Genomic DNA, 21,713 nt, shown 5'->3' with positions numbered 1-21,713 from the left:
ATCGTTTCTGTTGAAGGAGAATTCTCTTGTTGCCCTTTCTTCACATCAGTGTAAACGTCAAAATCAGTACCCAGGTATTTCTATGCAACAATTGCGACATGTTCATTAAGGTCTAAAAACAAAAAGAGTTATTTGATTGGCGATATGTTCAAGTCAGTCAGAGAGGTTGTCGTCACTCCAGGAAGTGACATCAGGGAGAGTTTTCTGGTTGTCTGAGTCTGGACTTGGAAAAAGAACAGCAAAAGCCGATCTTGCTTTCTTTCTTTCCTTCATTCATCTTCAGAGTGTGTATGTTTTAGAAGCCATGAGGTCAAGCGTATACACACCAAATCAGCTCGTCCATTATGAGCGGCACACTGTTGTGTTTACAGAGTGAAGAGCGCTGAACACACAAACTTCTCTGCGTGCCTTTCATCCGCGCACTCTTTATATATTCCACCTCTTCGGTGTCATCCTGCGGTTCTGATCATGAGCGTGTTTGACCTTCAGCTCTCCCCGAGTCAGAGAGATCCTTCGCAGTGTGAGTCTCTTTTACCCACAACCCCCTGCTGCGCGCTTAAATCAGAAGCAGGAGGCGGCAGCGGAGAAGCGGAACAGGGAGAGGAGAAGACAAAGTGTGTTCGAGAGAGAGAGAGGAAAACAGAGGCTGTGGAGAGGAAATGATCAAAGTACATCCATTTCCAAAGTCCTCATTCACAGAGACGGAGAAATATGAGACAAACAAGAGCAATAATATTCAAATTTTAAAGATCTCTCTGAGGTTTGGCCACATGTCTGAATTCTCTGTGATGTGCCGTTTCAAGATTGCTCCTCAGTCAACAGCTCGAGTTTAAAGATGAGTCATCAGGCTTGAAAAAGTTTTCAGGGAACAGACATCAATTTCTCAACGGCGCTTGATGTGGCGGAATTACTCGCTGCAAACACGAGAGGAAAAGAAGGAGTTGTGTTTACCACGCTGGAACAATAGTCAATTAGAAACCCCTGCTGGGAGTTGAACGATGACACCCGATGGACAGATGCACCAGTTAAACGCTGCAGTGGTTCAGTCCATTATGAGTGAATGGGGGAGGGGGGGGGGGGGGGAGAGTTAATGTGTGGAAATTACATTCATTAATCCCAATGGATCATTTTGAAAGCGGCCAAAGTGAAAAGAAGATGCAGCCTGGAGAAATTGCGACACACCTGCAAGTACAGGTACATGCAGGTGTTCTCAAGGCCTGGAATCCAACCCCCTTTTTTCCACGTGCATTAACATAATGAGGAAAGATGTTGGAAGGGAATGGTGGCGTATTACATGCAGACGTCTTTGCTGCATATTTATGCTAAGCTAACAAAATGCAGAAAGAGAAGAGAAACATCTGGGGCTGTCAGAAAAGGAAAAAAAAAAACAACAGGAAATTGAGAAGGGATGACGCTCATAGGGGTTTGGTGTATTCAGATAAAGTCATATGTGGAAGGCTATGACTTCAGCGCTCGTACGGCTGCAGAAAAAACAACATGGAAGTTTGATTAAAGGAAAGGAAGTCGAAGAGATTTTAATTTCCTTTTCGATTTTTTACAAAAGCTCATGTAGTGAAATAGAAATAAGAAAAGACACACTGCAAACTACATTTGTGTGTCCTCCCACCGCGTCCAATGAGATTCTATCCGTCCTCTGATTTTGTCTGCAAATAGTATGACAGAGAAATTTAGCCAGGAAATACCTGCAGCTCCGCAGCCTATGGCTCCGGACAACTGTAGCCCTTGTACCCGGGCTCCGGGTCCTGTGCCAAGGCAAACAGCAGCGGTCCCTGAAGGGGTTTTGGGTCTGGCTCGGTCTGACCAGACCTGAGTCTTTCATGAATGGACAGATTAGTCTGTGAAGCTCCACTTGGTTATAAAGGCTCTCTGTAGTTTTCGATGATTTCTCAGGTGGCTTCGGAGGGAAAGAAGGAAGTATCACATACTGAAATATTAAGTGACTTCTGATACAAGAGGCAGAATGCTCGGTGGTATTTAGATTCATGGTGCCCTTTCCTGTTACACTGTGTTCAAGTGGATTGGAACTCCAGCTCTATGAGTCAGTCCATCCTGAATTTTTTCCATCTTTTTCTGTGATTATTGCGGCAAAAATGCCTGACAAACATCTAACTGATGTTCTTGTGTGTACATTACATGTCCTCTGTAAGCAACTTGGACAAACACTCCAGTAAAAGACATCTTTTGGCTGATTGAACTGTTTTACTGATAAAGTCGGTGTAGCAAACGAAATGTGTACAAACTGAATGAGGTAGTTATTGAATGCTTAGTTTGCATAATTATTGCACATTCAACTGCTATCCCAATTTGCTATAGAGATTCAACGCATTATATGTAACAATAGCTCTGTTATTACTAATATTTCGTCTGATGTGTCAGTGAAACCACTGAAGAAGACAGGGGGGTTAATTTCCCTTTAAAGGCTTTCTATGTGATTTTTCACACTTAAATATAATATAAATCAAGTATGTCCTCTGAAAATAACTCTGTGAGTCATGATTGTCTACAATGGGTGTAACACCCGAGTCCCACTGTCTGTGATGTTTTCAGAGTTTTCAGAGTCCTATCTTCACTTTGTTTACATCGCCAGGACGGCTGGCTGACTCCTCCCCTCGTGTATAAAAGTTGTTTAATTGAGGGACTAGAGAAAAGAAGAATAACATACTGTACTCACTGCTTAACTGTGTTTCTAGATCACGCTCATTTCAGGTAAATTTAAATGCAGTGTGAAGATACCAGCATAATAAAGATCGCTAGCATTAGCATGCTAACACAACAATGCAGCGCGAGTTGTTTTGGTTTCATGCTGGTGCTCAAGGGCGACATCTGCTGGATGAAAAATCACATATAAAGCCTTTAAGATGCTCTTACATATAATTCATTTGTTGCCTATTTGCAGAGGCGTTGTTTATCAACAGGCAAGGCAGGGAACTGCTTGGGGCCGCCCAGACCAGTAGGGGGGCCCCTGAAGGCTAACAAACTTAAACCAAAGCAGTGGCTCAAAATGTGCAAATTTTGCAATGACAGTAGTAAAACTACTGAGGGAAAAATCAAAGTTTGTCAATGAAAGTCAACAAAGAAAAAATGATAATCCGTCTATAGGCTAGACACTGGCAGACAAAATGGTGATGAACGCTGGTTGGAGGGCCCCCCAATTGATTTTTGCTTATAGGGCCCGAACAGAATCTAGAATCTCCATTCACTGCCTATCTGTGGCTTTCTTCAATGTTTTTGTATGTACCAGCTGATCAAAACAAATGACTCCTACAGCGGGATTAACACCTTTCTCATTCAAGCCAGTCAAGGTAGATGGTTGTCCCATGAGTCTGGTTCTGCTCCAGTTTTCTGCCTGTAAGGGAACGTTTTCCTCTCTACTGTTGCCAAGAGCTTGTAAAGGTTGTGTTCTCAGTCTAGATAATCAAGACCTGCTCTTTATGTCAAGTGTCCTGTTTCAACTTTTGTAATGATTTGTCGTAATAGAAATTAAAAAAATGATTGATTAATTAATGAATTAGCTTGACTTGATTGATTAAAATATCCAATATTACCTGATAAAAGAGTGTGACGTTTGTACACTTCATTTGAACTGATTGATTGTGATGCCACCAAAGACACTTCTGCCAGGTGTTGGGATTTTGTTTTTTTTAACCGCAATTAACTGACAAAATAAAACGAGAACAAGAGCGAGAACAAGCTGCAAAATCATCTGCTTCTTTGAATGGAAAAACTCCTGGAGCCCAGATGAAGGTTTTCTTTTTTTATTCTTTCCTCCTTTTGCAATTTTTTTGTTGGAAACATTTGCATATTTCAAAAAGTCTACCAAAGAAAACAGCCCGGGGGCAGAAATGGGCCGATCTGCATATTGAAGACTCAACAGAGGGCAATGAGAGACAGAAAGAGAGAGAGAGAGAGAAAGAGAGAGAGAAGGAGAGAGAGAGAGGGGTATGAATGATTTGAGGAGGATCTAAAAGAAAGAATAATGTCAATTAGCTGATGGTGTCGTGTTTATTTCGTTGGATTCATTGCTGTATCACTTTAACAGCACACAACAGATTCATTGCTCAGTTGTCGGGCGTTTTAAGGAGAGAGAGGGAGAGAGGCAGAGAGCAGAGAGAAAAATGTGCATCATAAGAAGGCCTCTTCACCCAGCTTCCTTCATGAATAACAAATAGAGACCCAGCGCTGTGACCAGCCAGCACAACACATGAAAAACATTACTGCATTCCCCGACTCGTCTGGTTTTCTACATTGTGCTGCGAGGCTCCAAACACTGTGCTGCTTGTGTACGGCAGCTCTGTCATTACTGTGTTTTACTGACTGCAGATAGACATAAACAGGTTTTATTGTCTTTGGAATAAATGATTACCAACACCTTCAAAACTTCCATTTTTAACCTGCTTTAAATTATTTATTTATGGGCCACTTGGAAGTTTTTAATGACTCTCTGGTTGCGAGATGTAAAAAAGAAAAGAAAAGGAAAACCCCGGCTGGAACCTCATCATGCACGAGGCTTATACACTTATTATGTGTGTTTAATTGTCTCAGCAATTAGTCATTCATAAAGTAAATTAAAATAAGAAACACTCTTTTTTTCCTTCATACATTTATTGCAGCAATATCAAAATGTGACAAAGATCTTTTCAAGCTTTCCACATTTTCCTTAAAGGCAGAAAAAAGACCAGCAAAGTACAAAGAGAGAAAAAGTAGCCATGCATCAAAACGTTCAACTTTGGACTTCCGTATAATATTTGACTTTAATGTTACATCTCACGTGAGGTTTGATTATTTGATACTGATAGCTTGTAAAATTTCCTTATCCTGAAGTAATAAAACATCACATTGTGATTGATTAACACATTATTTATTTAAAATAGGAAAACAAATGATCTGATGAATCAATGTGGGAAAATAATCGTATTTGTCTCCTCGTAGTGGAGTCAGGTGTAAAGAAGCAGAAAATGTAAAGATAGAAGTAAAGTTAGTATCTTAAATATGTAGTGTAGCATGTTTGTTGCTTTCCACCTCTGAGAGATGAATTCTATTATTTAGTGATCAGTTGTGAATTTGAGGTCGACAACTTCAAAACTGTTAAATATATCAACTAGAAAGCTACACAGAGCCGATGCATGCCGTTGATAAACTGTATTTATAGATCTATATATATATATATTGTATATAAAATGGACTGTGTCTGTAGAGGAGGATCAGCCGGTTCAGTCAGGAGGTGCTTTTGTGCCGGGAGGGAGGAAACAAACCTTTCCGTTATAAACATTAAGATGACTGCTGTGATTCTGCTGAGCTCACTGGACCAACTCAACACTGAAGAACTCTTATAAGTCATGTGCTGACTTCACATAAACTTTCACATCATTTAAAAATTCTTAACAGCACAAAGACAATGTAACTTTAAGGGTAAAGATTGATTCAGAAAACCAAAACAATAAACTGAACATTTTTGGGGTTTCAGGTTCAAACATGTTGCATTTTAAAGCGCTCTAAAACTTCTTTTGTTTTTAGTGTTCCCCCGCTACAGATGTGTTATTATGGTGGCAAACACATCAGCTAAAAAGATATTCAACAGCATGTCCACTCACATTAAGCTGATTATTTAGATTAAGTTAATAATGTATACTTTTAAACTTGTTACAAATGACTTGTCACTGGAATTGTTATAAGTTGGTGTAAAATCATAACTTTATTTATTGTGCCTTTATGAAAATTAAAGGAAAATATTTGAATATGTGTGCATTTATTCACTTCACATCATTGTGTTGTGTCATATATTTTGTTATTCAGCCTGTTTGTCAGCATAGTTGAACTGAGCTGTAAAGGGAGTAGTCTTTTGGCTCCTTTAAAATTCAAAAAGTTATTTTAAAGTTCTTCATCCGGTTGTGATAAAGTGATGTGCATTACTCTCAAAGATACATTTAAACTATGCATGGACTTAAATTTTTTAAATTTGCTTCTGAACATCAGCACAGCCAAATTTAAATAAACAGGATAACAAAACACATACTTGTGCTGATAAATCAGAAAGGATATTTATGTTGCTACAAACGTGCAGATGATTTGTCTAACTTTTGGATTTATACAGTGACGAACAGTTAAAGTTCTGATAAAAGTCACAGTTGCAGATTTGGCCAAATACATTTCTTATGACTATTTATCTTTTACCTTTTGGAAACGATCCAAAACAAATCCGCTGGAAAAAAAAAACATAAATTAGCACTTTTATAAGGCTGCACCTGGTCTCTCTCCTGTCCTCACAAAACTCCCATCGCAGCCGAACTCTCCAAAGGCCTTTGAATCCGAGGCGAAAATTTCCCAAGACACTTTCAAATAACATGCCATCCTTTAAACTGACCAGCTCGCCAACATGAACCAAAACCTGCTTGTTAGAGGAAGGCGATATCTAACTAGGTCTACTGACTGCGTTTGTGCACTTTCAAGCGCTCATCTGCGCGGTGCGTCATGCCACTGTGGCCTTTTCCTTTACCATGAGAAAAGCAGAGCACATTAAGATGCAAGACTCGTACGAACCCCCTATGTATACCCAAAGAAGACTTAAGTATCCTTGACACAGGTCTAAGCGGGTCAGTGTTGTTATTGAAGAGGGACATACACACAGCCTATAGTACAAAATACAACGCTTTAAAAAAAAGTATCATAATTTCCAGCAGTCTGTGGAATGATCATTTCTTTCAAGGGTTAAACAACAATACGTGGAGATACTACTAATATGTAATATGTAATGTAATAATCCAAAATAATTGTCTGTATTTGAGGTTTTTGCTGGATTTTTTTAAGGTTACAAAATGATTCACTTCACGCGTCCTTAAAGACACAGAAACACTCTTCTATCTCTTTGTCTCTTTTTTTAAAAATCTTCATTTAAATTTAAATATATGCTATATTTCCATCTCATTGTTGCTTTCTCCCTGCAGCTCTAACTTTGTGCACCCGAGGCTCGAATGAGACACACACACACACACAGTACACACTCCTCTCTGTCTGCGCGTCCAATCAGCGGGAGCTCTTCAGAGGCTTTCTGCTCTAATTGGATGGAGATGGTAGAAGGAATACGCAGCTTTGGCACAACGTAAACACACATGCTCGTCTCCCTCGCTCTGAAGAGGACGCACCGGGGTACAGCAGCAGATGGAGTGTGTGAAACCGAGAGGACCGGGAAGGTTTTAAAGTTTTGGTCTTAAACATTTTTGTCTTTTGTTGATTTCAAGGAAACGGGCAGTGAGTGGACGATTCAAATGCTTCTCAGTTTGGACAGGAGACGTTATTTTTTCCATTTTTAACAGGTCTGTGATTTACGCACAGCGGAGCACACGGGACAGAGAAAAGTTTTGAAGAAAGTTGTTTTCACAGGGATTTTAAAAAGTGTACTTGTCACACATTTCCTTGCACCTGCAAACTGCTTCTTTTTTTAATTAATTTTTTTACTTAAATTAGCATCTGAGCCTGCATGGAGTGATTTGGCACTTTCTATTCGCCAATCACGTAATTCTGTCGCTCTTGCTGAGTTAGACTGAATTTATTAATGGATTAGACTTATCCGAGACTTAAGAAGAGACAAACACAGCTTCACATTTATGCTTTGGGACATGGCAACAGCCACCTCGAGTCCATACCTCGCCAGCAGCAGGATTCTATCCGGCCCGGTCCTCCACTCTGACCGGAGAGGTGGCGGCATGCAGCCGGGCAACCCAGCTGTCACCACGGTCTCTTCCGGTTACAGAGGGGACCCTTCGGTGAAGATGGTGCAGAGTGACTTCATGCAGGGTGCGATGGTGGGGGGCAACGGGGGCCACATGCTGAGCCATGCCCATCAGTGGGTGACATCGTTGCCTCACGCGGCAGCCGCAGCAGCCGCAGCCGCGGTGGCAGCAGCCGAGTCGGGTTCCCCGTGGCCCCCCAGCACCCAGCCGCAGGACGTGAAGAGAAACAGAGAGGACCTCCATCCGGGCTCAGCTCTGCACCACAGGTCGCCACATCTTGGAGCCCATCAAGCGCACTCGGGAAGTTGGGGAGGCTCCTCCGCGTCGCACATAAGCATCGGTGAGGGGGGGCAGCAGCAGCACCAGCAGCAGCAGCAGCAGTCTCTGATTTACTCTCAGCCCGGGGGGTTCACTGTCAACGGGATGCTCAGCTCGCACACAGGCCAGAGTCTCATGCACGCCGGGTTGGTTCGCGGGGAATCCCCGGAGCTGGACCACAGGAGCCACCATCATCACCACCATCACAACCACAACAACCACGCTCACCATCACCAGCACCACGGGGTCAGCCACGAACCGCACTCAGACGAGGACACCCCCACCTCCGACGACCTGGAGCATTTCGCCAAACAGTTCAAACAGCGACGCATCAAGCTGGGCTTCACGCAGGCGGACGTGGGTTTAGCCCTCGGCACGCTGTACGGGAACGTCTTCTCTCAGACCACCATCTGCAGGTTCGAAGCGCTGCAGCTCAGCTTCAAGAACATGTGCAAGCTGAAGCCTCTACTCAACAAATGGCTGGAGGAGGCCGACTCCACAACCGGGAGCCCGACCAGCATCGACAAGATCGCCACGCAGGGCCGGAAGAGGAAAAAGCGCACGTCCATCGAGGTGAGCGTAAAAGGCGCGCTGGAGAGCCACTTCCTCAAGTGTCCCAAACCCTCCGCGCAGGAGATCAACTCTCTGGCGGAGACTCTGCAGCTGGAGAAGGAGGTGGTTCGGGTCTGGTTCTGCAACCGCAGGCAGAAAGAGAAGCGCATGACGCCGCCTGGACTGCCGCGCACCCCTGAGGATGCATACTCACAGGTGGGCAGCATGGGACCTGACACGCCGTCCCCCTCCATAGACTGCAAGAGGATGTACAGCGACACGTGAAAACAGTCCCAACAAAAGATACCTGACCAGCAAGTGTTTGAATACAATTCATGTTTTCCTCCTGAGTAACTTTTCTTACAGCTCCACGTGTCATCTGACCCCACAATGATGTTGTGAATTCATTTCAGAGCCGGACCTGTGTCTTCTTTTTATGCATCTCCAGGGTGTTTTTCTGCGCACAGAATGGGTCCTTGGGACAAAAAATGAACAGCTTAACTACAATATGTCTAAAGGGATAACTGTAATCTATTGAAGGATGTTTTGTCAAAGAGCCTACAGAAGGAGTTTTGATCAGATAAGACAAGAAGTTCAAAGAAAAGAGCTATTTAGGTTTCTCTGTAATGTTAAAAATAAAAGTTCCCTTGTAAAAGCTGAAGGTTCTGATGTCCCACAGGCTGTAGTTATTTCTTTAATGAAAGACACTGATTTCATGCGCTTTATTCAGCATAAAGTCGTTTTTATATGAGCAATAATGTCCCCTCCCTTTAAGCGTGTTTCTCACTTTGTGTTGTGTGTCACTTGATTTCACTTTAACATGATCAAAAATACATTTTTGAAATATTTGCAGTATTGTGTTTTCCTGCATAGCAAACTTACTTTTTAAACTCAACTCTAATCATGTAAAAGTTATTCATGCTGTGTATTCCCGTGTGATGATTTGGACTATTTATTTTTTTTCCACTGTGTTTATTTTCATGGAATAGTATAATTATTTAATAAACTCGACCAAAAATGAAAGAGAGTTGTGTTAAGATGAAGGAACACACACACACACACACACACACACACACACACACACACACACACACACCAAACTTAGGTGTGAAACATTTTTGAAATGTGTTCTCTTGCTTTTCAGTAACAAAATCGGCATATTAAAAATTACAGTTTAAAATGTAAAAAAGTCAAATTTCAGTCATATTTAAAGTCAACAAACGGCAACTCACTGTCCCATAAGCAACATAAAGAAGTTCTAAGAGGCATCATATTTTAGTAAGTTGTAAAAGAGATTTGTGCTGCCTGCTGTGCCTCAGCTTTCTCAGCAGTTTGGAGAGCATGTGTGCCATTTTTAAAGACAAGAAACTGATAAAACAGTTGACAAAAAAATGAAAAAGTATCAAATATTTTAGTCAGTTTTTAAGCAAAAAATGTAAATTCTGCAGCGTAGCACATCCTCGATTCTTATATGAGATGAATTTCTTATCCCCAACTGATCATAAACTCAATAACTTTACGTTATGGAGCACTGGTCCAATAAAGCAGAATGTGATTGATAAACATCTTTTAAGGCAAACAGGCTTTTTGAAACTCTTAACTTTCATGATGAAACCATTATTCAAGCATTTAAATTAGATGAATGAGTCAATAAATAAAGTTATTAGCTATTCACTCTCATTAGGTTATCACCATCCATACTGTAACATAACTCTCTATAGCCTCATCATCTGCCACTAAAGCTAAACAATGTTTCCCAAATCTTACGCCTCTAAGTTGTTTTAATCCTGGTTGACTTTGTTGAAACTGACTGAACTCATCACACGAGTCTGTCTCGTTGAAGTTTGCCTCTACATTTCTGCGTGCCAGTCCGCTCACATACATACACACATACCTCTAGCAGAGCTATGGATGGACCGCAGCTCTGTGGATCACAGCCAGCAGAGGTCGGCTATCCCAGCTGGCAGTTCACCTCGGCAGCGGTTGCCAAGGTGACAGCGAGATAGAGCGACACGCGAGGCGGCGGATGCTTTTGCCACAGATGATGATGATGATGGGTTTGGCAGATAGGCCGTCTTTGAAAAAGGAGTTCCTTCTTTCTGTCTGTGTACTCGACACACACACACACAGACACACACACACACACACACACACACACACACACACACACACACACACAGACACATGCAGACACACAGCAGATCAAATATGTGATTGATTATAAAAAGATAAACACTAAAAAAGGATTAGAGAAGTGGTGAAACTTCAAAGGTCAGTTAGTAGCAAATTAACACAAAGACAAAAGTTAATGCAAGACTGCAAAAGCTAAACTTTGAAGTAGAGTCAGAGTGTTTGTTTCTTTTACACAAATAAGTCCAAAAGTGTTCAAGCTGTGTGTGTGTCTCTCTGTGTGTGTGTGTGTGTGTCTGTGTGTGTGTGCTTTCACTGAACATGGGCAGGATTTAAAGGAAACTCTGGTCTTGGGGGTTATAAATAGCAGTCTGCAGGTATGAATGGGTGGTTTCTTTTACACGTATGCCTGCGTCATCTGAAGTAAATGTTCAATCTGTAAATAAGCTGACGGCAGTACGGAGACATGTTGATGTAACCTGCCTATTGTGCAAACACCTAGAGATCTATAGATCCATTTGACACAAGTGTTGAAATAGTTCAAAAGGTTGTTGGTGTTTAAAGTATTTCAGCTGAAGTACGATTCCTGTGAAAAGTAAGAAGACTTAACCATAAATAACAATTTGGACAAACTCAAACTTGAGCAGACAAGATGACATAATTCACAAGCCAAGAAATTCAGAAAATTAACCAACTTCTCAGAGTTTCTTTGGGGTTGCATAGAGCTACAGTCAGCCTCAAATTACTTGGCACTTAGCTAAAATAAACAGAATCATATCAGGAAAACAAGTTGTGGTCTACATGTAGAAAAAACACAATATTAAAGAAAAGGAAAAAAAAAAAAAAAGCTCTTATCTGTCACAGTTACATCACACAGAGGTGGAAGAATGACGGCGTATTTCAACTGTAGTCATTTAACTTTGCGTTTTGAAATGATGGGTTCCTACATCTTGCAAGAGCCTGAGTTCTGTAATAAAAAAAAAATGGAGGCAGAATCTAAGCTTGTGGGATTGCAGTGTGATCCTCTGAAAGCTTTGCGATGTAAAGATGGGAGATAAGGCTGGAATTGGGGGGATAAAAAAAAAACTCTTTAAAGAGGTTTTGTCATCACACGACGCTGAGGTGTCCTCTCTGAATATTAATACAGGGATCTGATGATGTTACAGTAACCTGAACCCAAAAAATACCTCAATGGCTGAGCACATATGAAGTGAAAATGTGCTTAAGACAAGAACAAAACATGTAGTGCATGCTTTTTACTTGATACTTACTAACAAGCGGTTTAATTCCTAATTGTATAGTGTTGTTTCTTGCATCACTAAATGTTTGGAGTCAAACACTTAGCATGTCATTACCTCCTCCAATAAAAAAAAAAACTGCTGATATAATAGCTCATAATTGCTCTTAAAGCCCTGTTCAGAGTCACTTTACATAAAGCAATTATTGCATGATAATCCCCTCTTCAATGCTGCTTGTTTGTGCCACACACACACCGACACACACACACCTTTTCAAGGAAGTGTTTGAAAGCAGCAAAGTTTTCTAGCACTGTGGGCTGCACATCATTAGTCCCCACTCTTCTTTGGTGTTAATGATTTTCTCATTGTGGAGATTGTTTAACCGGTAAAGTCTAACATTGATTAACAACCCTGAGGCTCACTCAGTGTGAAAGACTCACGACTTCTACCTCGAGAAGAGGAAGAAGAAATGAACTAAACAGAGAAGGACGTTTGATTTGTTTTAATGGTCATATATTATGTGTGTGAATGTAACAAAACAGTATAAATCTGATTGTGGCTTCTTTTCCTTTTCTGCTCTGATCATTTGAGTTTTTTTTGTGTGAATGATGCGGTGCCAAAGTCTCTCCATTAGGGAAGAAATTAAAGCAAACATCTGTGGAATAATGGACGTAGAAATGAATTCTCTCAGCAGCGAGCTCGTTGTGTTGGGTGCCACTGAACGTGATGAGCATGCATGTGCCAGCCCGGTGGAGTGGAACCTCGTTTGATGGGCATGTTCAACACATGGGCATGATGCCAATTTAGACAAGCATGCCCATGAAAATAATCTCTGCCTGCGTGCCTGCCTGCGTGCCGAGTGTGTGAATGTTACCCAGTGTGTGTTTGTTTATGTCTGGAGTCTTCATATACAAAATCTAATTACCTTTACAGAATACATGTAGATAATAGCCTGCATAATAAACCTCTTTTCTAAAATATAAGAACTCTACCAATACATATATGAAGTCAGACCTGCATTGCAAAATTATAATTTTAATTATATATATTTTTTAAACTACACATACCTATTAAAACCTAAACATACCAACATCAGTGTGTCAAAAATGCTTAACAGCTAAAAGGCCATATGTATGTAAGGTACAATGCTGCCATCTACTGGACAAAAAAGTTAGTGCATGTTCCATAATTTCACACCTTCAGAGGAGGCTGATCCCTTATTAGTCCATGAAAAAACACATTATAAAAACACATTATAAGTATTATTATATTTAAGATGTAGAGACTTATAATCTTAACATACAAAGGAATGTGATTAAAGAGGAGAAAACCAGAATTCCAAGATCAAATGTGAGGGACTATTTTCCATAAGTGGATGAAAAGACCCCACATTATATGACTTATTATAGACAAACATAATGCTGATATTGTTGCAGAGGTGTAAAGTATCTGAATTTATGGGACACGAGGGTTTATAGATGAAATCATTGCTGTAAATGTGGCTGTTTTGAACAGAAATTGGCTTTTCGTCAGCTTCGTATTTGGATGGTAAAACAAAATTGATGCATAAGATGAATAGTATTATTTGTGATTATGACACCATAATAGGCCTGAGTTTTTCTCGTTTTTGTAAAAAAGCAGCATGCTGCTGCTGATTGTGAAATATATCAGCTCAAACATGCAATCCCCTGCATGTCCTATTAATGTGCATTTTAATAACAACACTCCCAACGTGCTCTGTTGTATTCTTTGTGTTATTTCAAAAAAAAAATGCTGGAGCACATCTTTACTATACTCCAGCCTCATGGGGAAACGTGATTGGCGCACTGCTCCTTTAAACGAGTGACCACCTGCTCCTCTGGCGTCAGCAGCATCATCCGCAGGCGGCGGCACGATGGCGATCGATACGGCAGGAAAATGATCCAAGTGGGAGATTTTTTTGGGTAAAGCTCGACAATGAATTTACAGAGAAAAACGAGCTCTACGCTGAATGACTCGGCGTTACACGAACACGGAATATATGATCAAAACTGCAACGTGAAGGTAGGGAACGTATCGATTTATTTATTGTAATCCCCTAACAGGTGTGGTGCCTTCAATGTCTCCCATATCTAAAATGTTACACTGTTAGTCCAGCGATGCAGGTATGTGGAGTGAGTATCTTTCCTCTGACAGAAACACAGGTGTGGAGGAGAAACTGGCTTATAGAAAAATGCGAGAACACATTGTTCAAGCTCAGTGATGGCGCTGTCAAAACACTCTTAAATGTCACTGCGTGTAAATAATGAATTAGGCTACTTATGAGGAGAAATAGGTTCGACTACTGCTTCACATTTAAAATAAAAGAATAAGCATCCACCTACCTGCATTAAAGAATTTATCTGAATAGTAGGCCTACGATTCTTTTTAATTAGGCGCTAGAATGCATGCTGCAATATTCATGTGTGTGTGTGTGTGTGTGTGTGTGTGTGTGTGTGTGTGTGTGTGTGTAGAGTCTCTTTTCATCTACCATCAGTCCTTGAGCTGAGCACAACAGCTGAGTGAAACCACCTGTTTTTGTTTGCAAGCAGTAAGGAGCCCCCTGCAGGACAACTTAGTCAATCATGCAATTTTCACCTGACCCAGTTTAAATGTTTTTTATTTTTTATTTTTATAGAAAATGAAAATGGTGAGAAGGTTATTTTGGCTATTATGAAGCAGTAACATTAACCTAATGATTCCAATTTTATATATGTCGTTGTTCAATTCTCTATTAATCAGATTTGTCTAGATTTGATGTAGCCTTGTCATTAATGACACACTTTTTATAGCATCAAAGGATAAAAGCAAAACACCATGACAAACTTGTTTTGTTTCAGTGTGAAGCAGTACATTTTGCTCCTGTTATTTCCATTTCCATCTATATTAAAAAGGAAATAAACTTCAGAAAAGGTAAAGGGGTAATAATGGATTTGAAGTGTCTAAAAATGTAAATTCTGGTTGACGTTTTTTGTTTTGGATTTTGAAAATTTCCAAAAATCAGATAATCGAAAAAGACTCAAGTACTTTGAGTTTTCTGTTGTATCTTTCATCACAAGAAGAAGTACACTGATTTACACAAGTCTTGTTCGATGGTATAGTCATCTTTTTTTCCATATTTCAGGAAAATGAAATTTGTTACAGTCTTATTTAATTGCCAAGTCTTGGTCAAAAGTCATTTTTTTGAATCCTGTGAAGAGAATTTGCTGCTTGTTGTTGCCATGGAACTGGTGACCTTGTTTCCTCAGCAACCACCAGTTGAACTATGCAGAAGTGCATTAGGATGGATGGTTTTTTTTGTGAACGAGTGTAGCTACAGGGATCTTTTCCTTTCAGATAAAGAGTCTGATAGTAAATCTGATCAGATTAGGCCCCTCTTTAAAAAAAAAAACTTTGGACGACTTGGTGCAATTTCATCAACATCATGCTTAGGGCGAGAAGCCCAAATGCTAAAATATCATACTGCTGTGTTTCATGTTTGAAGTTAATAGTCTATAGGATAAGTTACGAGTCAGTATAGTTTCACAGTGAAAAACTGAAAGGCACTTTGCCATATTTGATAACTTTTTATGTTCAAACTACATCATAGAGCTACTGATTAATTAGGTATGAAGAGCTGAGGCTAAAAAAAACTGTTGTGGTAATATTTAAGGATAAAGAAAGGATCCAATTCCGAAGTTGAAACGGAGTCCCATTTGCTTTTGCATTGTTACAAAAATTTAAGAGAATTATTGTTTCATGAAGTAAAAATCTGAATTATTGGGGCAGACAGATGTGCAGAAACTGGAATGGCTGTTTAAGTTTGATGTGTTTAAACTTAAACTAATTTTGTTTCAAAAGCTTGGAAAAGAAGACAGGATATTCTGTTTGATTAGTTTGACTTCTTGCTTTCTCTTTTTGTTTCTTGTCAATGAATATAGTTTACCTAGTGCACTCTGATCCTGATTTTTAATTTATGGTGTCATGTAAGCTGGGCATATGGATGTATGTATGACACAATAATAAAATAAAAAACTAAAACTATTAATATGACTAGTCAGAATGTGTGATTTAAAAAGATCATATCTATCACTATTTTTCCCTCTGGGGTGAAAATACATTCAAAGTGTAAGTTACGACTCTTAACTGGCCTTCTCGTCTCTTAGCTCTCCGAGTGCCTGTCCACCTGGGAGAAGTACACCTGAGACCTGGATTGACCTCGACACATCTTTCACGCTCTCCTACAACTAGGAACCAGAGGAGGCAGCCATAACGCTAGACGTGTCCTTTTGTGTCCTGACCTGAGGATGCCTCTGTGACTCGTCCATGTTGAAATCAGCGTCTGAGCTTCTGCTGAGTCAGCAGGGGGGGGCAGGCGACATCATGGGTGTGTGTACTCAAGTGTGTACTTCTTGTCATGTGTGAAGCATTACAAGGACTGTGTGTTAAGAGGGTAGGTGGTGTGAATGTCTGTTTGTTAATCATCAACCTCATTCCAACCAGTCAGCAGCACCTCGCTGTGCTCTGTGTTACTGTACCTGTCAATGTGGGTCGGTGCTCTGGTTTATATAACTCTCTGTGCATCATGAGGACGTCACTCCTCCTCTCACTGTCTCACATATACAATAATCACTGAGTAACAGATTACAGAGCAGCTGAACTCCTCTGTTAATCAAATGAGACACTCTGTCGGTGTCTTTATGGTTATGTCGTGTTTACAGAGACAAACAGCTCATTCATGTAAAAAACTGTTTATGTGTGTAATCGATAGGGGTGTCACAACTCTACAAATCAAAAATGTGATTTTAATTTGGATTTTAATAATTATATTAGGTTATGGGTTATATTCAATTAGATTTTTGTGATTTAAACATTTTTAAACAACACCATGTATAAATATAAATCCATGTTTTCCACTGTAAGTCCAAAATCTTGGTATCATAAAGTTGATAAAGGTCAGTATTATTCAGTTTATTTTTCAGATACATTGTTTTTTTATAAACATAAATAGGCAAAATTTGCATGTAGAGACAATGTTTTCATTGAAGAGCTTGATTTTCTTTTTCTTCAAAAGGTAAGATAAGATATAAGACAATAATTGGGTTAGGAGAGAAGGAAAAAAATAATCTAAATTAATAATCACATGTCTTTGATTTCGATGGATCAAAATTGACAACTTGTTTTGATCAGTTCTCTCAGAACTTAAATTGTGATGCATCTAGTAGCCATCCATTAAAGGCTTTATATGCGATCAAGTTTATCCTCTGAAAATAACTCTGTGAGTCATGACTGTCTACAATGGGTGTAACACCCGAGTCCCACTGTCTGTGATGTTTTCAGAGTTTTCAGAGTCCTATCTTCACTTTGTTTACATCGCCAGGACGGCCGGCTGACTCCTCCCCTCGTGTATAAAAGTTGTTTAATTGAGGGACTAGAGAAAAGAAGAATAACATACTGTACTCACTGCTTAACTGTGTTTCTAGATCACGCTCATTTCAGGTAAATTTACATGCAGTGTGAAGATACCAGCATAATAAAGATCGCTAGCATTAGCATGCTAACACAACAATGCAGCGCGAGTTGTTTTGGTTTCATGCTGGTGCTCAAAGGCGACTTCTGCTGGATCAAAAAAATCGCATATAAAGCCTTTAACAGCATTCACAGCATGTAAGGTGTTAATCTGTTTGGACTGATGTGACTCCTGATGTGAATGTTTTTGTTTTTTTTCCTTTCAGATGTTGCTATGGAAGACCAACTTCTGGAAGAAAACTCAATGTTTGGTCTGAAACAGTAAAAAGAAATCATGTAGAAATTCCTGCTGGCTGATATCCAGAGAAAAAAGCAGCAATGGCTTTCTGTAATGAAAGCCTGCTGGAGGAGTGTGTCTTCATGGATCCGGACAGAGCGGAGAGTCCCCCGTCAGACGCCCCTACACCCGTCATATCAGTCACTCTGCGTGTGACCCTGGCTGCCATAATGATCTTCATGATCACCATCGGTTTCCTCGGCAACGCCATAGTGTGTCTGATCGTGTACCAGAAGCCGGCCATGCGCTCCGCCATCAACCTCCTCCTCGCCACGCTAGCCTTCTCGGACATCATGCTCTCGCTGCTCTGCATGCCGTTCACCGCCGTCACGGTGGCGACGGCCGACTGGAGCTTCGGCAGCGAGTTCTGCCGGGCGTCCATCATGCTGTACTGGCTGTTTGTGTTGGAGGGCGTGTCCATACTGCTCATAATCAGCGTGGACCGCTTCCTCATCATCGTGCAGCGGCAGGACAAGCTGACCCCGCACAGAGCCAAGCTGCTGATCGCAGGTTCTTGGGTGCTGAGTTTGTGCGTGTCTCTGCCTTCTGTGGTCGGGTGGAGGACGGGCGTGGCAGGGGTCGGGGGTTCCTGGGCGCCGCAGTGCGTGCTGGGATACAGCGACTCTCTTGCGGACCGTGTGTACACAGTGCTGCTGGCGGTCGCCGTGTTCTTTGTACCATTCGCCGTCATGCTGTACTCCTACATGTGCATCTTGAACACAGTGCGCCGCAACACCCTGCGCATCCACAACCACACCAGCGAGCACTCCTGCCTGCCCGCCCTCAACCAGGTCAGCAAAATGAGACTCACCGGGCTGCAGAAGCCGCCTCAGATCAAGGTGGACATGAGCTTCAAGACGCGAGCGTTCACCACCATCCTCATCCTCTTCGTGGGCTTCTCGGTGTGTTGGCTGCCGCACACTGTGGTCAGCCTGCTCGCCGTGTTCAGCCGGCGGTTCTACTACAGCTCCATCTTCTACCCGGTCAGCATCGGCGCTCTGTGGCTCAGCTACCTGAAGACGGTTTTCAACCCGGTGATCTACTGCTGGAGGATCAGGAAGTTCAGGGAGGCGTGTCAGGAGTTCATCCCCAAGAGCTGCAGACTGTGTCCCAGAGTGCCGGGCAGGAGCCACCGGAGAGTAAGGCCAAGTAACATCTACGTTTGCAGCGAGACGCAGTCAGCGGTTTAAAAACGACAAAAGATGCAAAAAAAAAGCCAGCGTCCTTTGTTGCAGCTGAAAACTGTTTTTAACTTTTCTACACAGTAAGCAATCAGAGGCTACTCAAGTTTAGCTTTAAAGAAAACAAACAGGGTTTTAACATCTTACCACAAGAATGAATTTTCTCTGTTGAAGATGCTCTTGTTGGTTGAACGTCATCGCCTTCACTTCACAGGGGCGGCTGTGGCTCAGTTGGTCGCCTCTCAACCGGAAGGTCGAGGGTTCGATCCCCAGCTGGGCAACATGTCCGATGTGTCCTTGGGCAAGACACTTAACCCTGAATTGCTCCCGTTGCTTCAGTGGTGGTGTATGAATGGGATTAGTTACTTCTGATGGATGATACTACATAGTGATCACTACCATCAGGGTGAGAATGGGTAGGTGTGACCTGCAGTGTAAAAGCACTTTGAGTAGTCGGAAGACTAGAAAAGCGCTTTATAAGCTCAAGTCCATTTACTTCTATCAGTCCATTCTGTTTCTCAGATTCAGTTTTCTCAAGAAAAAAAAATGTTAACAGGGTACAATGTTTGGCGGGAAGACACATGAGTGAAATGTCTGCTGAAACACAATGTCGTGAAATTGTAATGTTAAAACCATAAATGTGATCAAGCTGTGGATGTTTACTTGAATGTGTTAATGTGTCATGAATGACCAAAAGTGGAAAATAAATACTGTTTTTTAAAATAGGGTGCATTGATATTAATGGACTGGAATGCTTGAATGAGAAACATGTCTCCACTGTAATATAATGACAATATGGCTAATGTGTTACTTTGATACTTGAAAGTTAAAGGCTTTATATGTGATTTTTTGATCCAGCAGATGTCGCCCTTGAGCACCAGCATGAAACCAAAACAACTCACGCTGCATTGTTGTGTTAGCATGCTAATGCTAGCGATCTTTATTATGCGCATATCTTCACACTGCATGTAAATTTACCTGAAATGAGCATGATCTAGAAACACAGTTAAGCAGTGAGTACAGTATGTTATTCTTCTTTTCTCTAGTCCCTCAATTAAACAACTTTTATACACGAGGGGAGGAGTCAACCGGCCGTCCCGGCGATGTAAACAAACTGAAGATAGGACTCTGAAAACTCTGAAAACATCACAGACAGTGGGACTCGGGTGTTACACCCATTGTAGACAGTCATGACTCACAGAGTTATTTTCAGAGGATATACTTGATTTCTACATTTAAGTGTGAATAATCGCATATAAAGCCTTTAAAACATCTATTTACTGAGTGTGCACAGTACCTCACTGAATACAAATACACAGTACACAGGGTTGGAGGAGTAAGACCTGCACATAAATGAGTCCATTTTCTCATGTGTAGTGGCTATTTTGGTTCATAGTCAACCGTGTCTAGCCTTTTCGATATGTTTTTATTTTTAATACTGATAAATTATTCTTTGGTTATTTTGGGGTGTGTGTATGAATGCCTTAAAACCATCATAACAATCCACCGCCCCACCATATGGAGGTGGTATTGCTGCACTAAACAGGAAGATGGTGCTGTTCCTCTGTTGCAAAATAAGTCTGCTTCATTTCCCACTGACTCATCATTAAGCCTCATCTATTAAATTGAATTACTGATTTTGATTTACTGCATTCTGTCTTTTAATTTGAACAACTGAATGAATGACAAGTTCTTGGAGTGATCCAGGACTCTGTTCACGGGTCGCTGAACTCTTGAACTGGAAGGAAAACTGGGGAAGTGGGAAGTGTGGTCTTCATTTTGGAGGTACACCAGTCACATGTGATCACTTTCAGGTTCAGATGACTTTTCTGTGTACCCGTAGGTGAATTTGGTTGCAGGGAGAGTCACATATACTTAATAAAGCGCAGACAATACACTACACGTAAAATCTGCAAATTCACTTTTCATAGGCCAGAGTGCGGACGTGTAAAAGTGCACAGATTTAATCATAAAATTGGATAAACAAGTTTATCGGTAAAGGTTACAGAGTCTAGAACGTTAAAATAGATAAATAAATTAACCTTTTAAAAGCATGACATCAGCTTCCCAGCCTGCTTTCTCTGTCCCTCCATAGAAGATATTTGTGAAGTTTCCAACAACCCCATCAGGCAGAAACTCAAACATGATTTGAATTTAATTTATTTATTTTAATAGGGACGATGCAATTTAACATAATTTCAATATAAAGCATGAAACTGATGTGCTGCATAAATAGTATATAGATATTGCTAATTTCCAACTCGTCTCCCCAATTGGGCCTTTGTGTAAACAAACAGATTAAAATGTACAACATTCAATTACATAAAACCCCATAACACTTTATGAGGATACATTCAAATACATAAACCAGTTTAAAATTAAGTTTTAAGATACTATTTAAAAGTGGGTCCAGCTCTGGCTTGCTTTGAGTATTTCACCTGTTTTGTAAAAGATATTAAGTCCGAGATTAATTTTATTTCAGGTGGTAATGTGTTCCAGAGTTTGCTACACACACATATCCTATGACTTGTTGTTCCCCTAATTAATGGCCGCCGGGCGGACAAAGCTGTTTATATAACGCCTTGTTTTGCACTTTGGAACTGAAAGTCTTCTGTAGCTGAAACTCACAATGCAGAGGGTGGGACTCATCTTTTAAGATTGAGCTGGCGATCTGCTCCAACTGCCTGGTGTACAAGGTCTTTAGACGAAGCTGTTGCTCTCCCATAAGCTCACTGGACCACCT

The 21,713-nt window shown here is 40.9% G+C and overlaps 2 protein-coding genes across 3 annotated transcripts; both read left to right on the top strand.

The window, feature by feature from the left end:
- The first annotated feature begins 7,053 nt into the window (after positions 1–7,053).
- On the top strand, positions 7,054–9,641 carry pou3f3a (POU class 3 homeobox 3a). The gene has a single exon (XM_065962591.1). It carries the CDS (start codon positions 7,623–7,625, stop codon positions 8,901–8,903), a length of 1,281 nt encoding a protein of 426 aa, XP_065818663.1. The 5' UTR covers positions 7,054–7,622; the 3' UTR covers positions 8,904–9,641.
- A 4,195-nt stretch (positions 9,642–13,836) lies between these two features.
- Positions 13,837–20,613, top strand: gpr45 (G protein-coupled receptor 45). 2 transcript variants are annotated; one of them, XM_020660988.2, is made up of 3 exons: positions 13,837–14,029; positions 16,150–16,370; positions 17,719–20,613. In XM_020660988.2, the coding sequence occupies exon 3, from the start codon at positions 17,831–17,833 to the stop codon at positions 18,977–18,979; it is 1,149 nt and encodes a 382-aa protein (XP_020516644.1). In that variant the 5' UTR covers positions 13,837–14,029; positions 16,150–16,370; positions 17,719–17,830; the 3' UTR covers positions 18,980–20,613. The 2 variants fall into 2 exon arrangements, with proteins under 2 accessions (XP_020516644.1, XP_065818585.1); XM_065962513.1 differs by having other exon boundaries at positions 16,150–16,436.
- Positions 20,614–21,713: the final 1,100 nt, after the last annotated feature.

Source organism: Labrus bergylta, chromosome 13 (assembly GCF_963930695.1).
Source record: "Labrus bergylta chromosome 13, fLabBer1.1, whole genome shotgun sequence".
NCBI lineage: Eukaryota > Metazoa > Chordata > Actinopteri > Labriformes > Labridae > Labrus > Labrus bergylta.
Note: the sequence above shows the minus strand (reverse complement) of the source record. Positions and strands in the feature narration are given on the sequence as shown.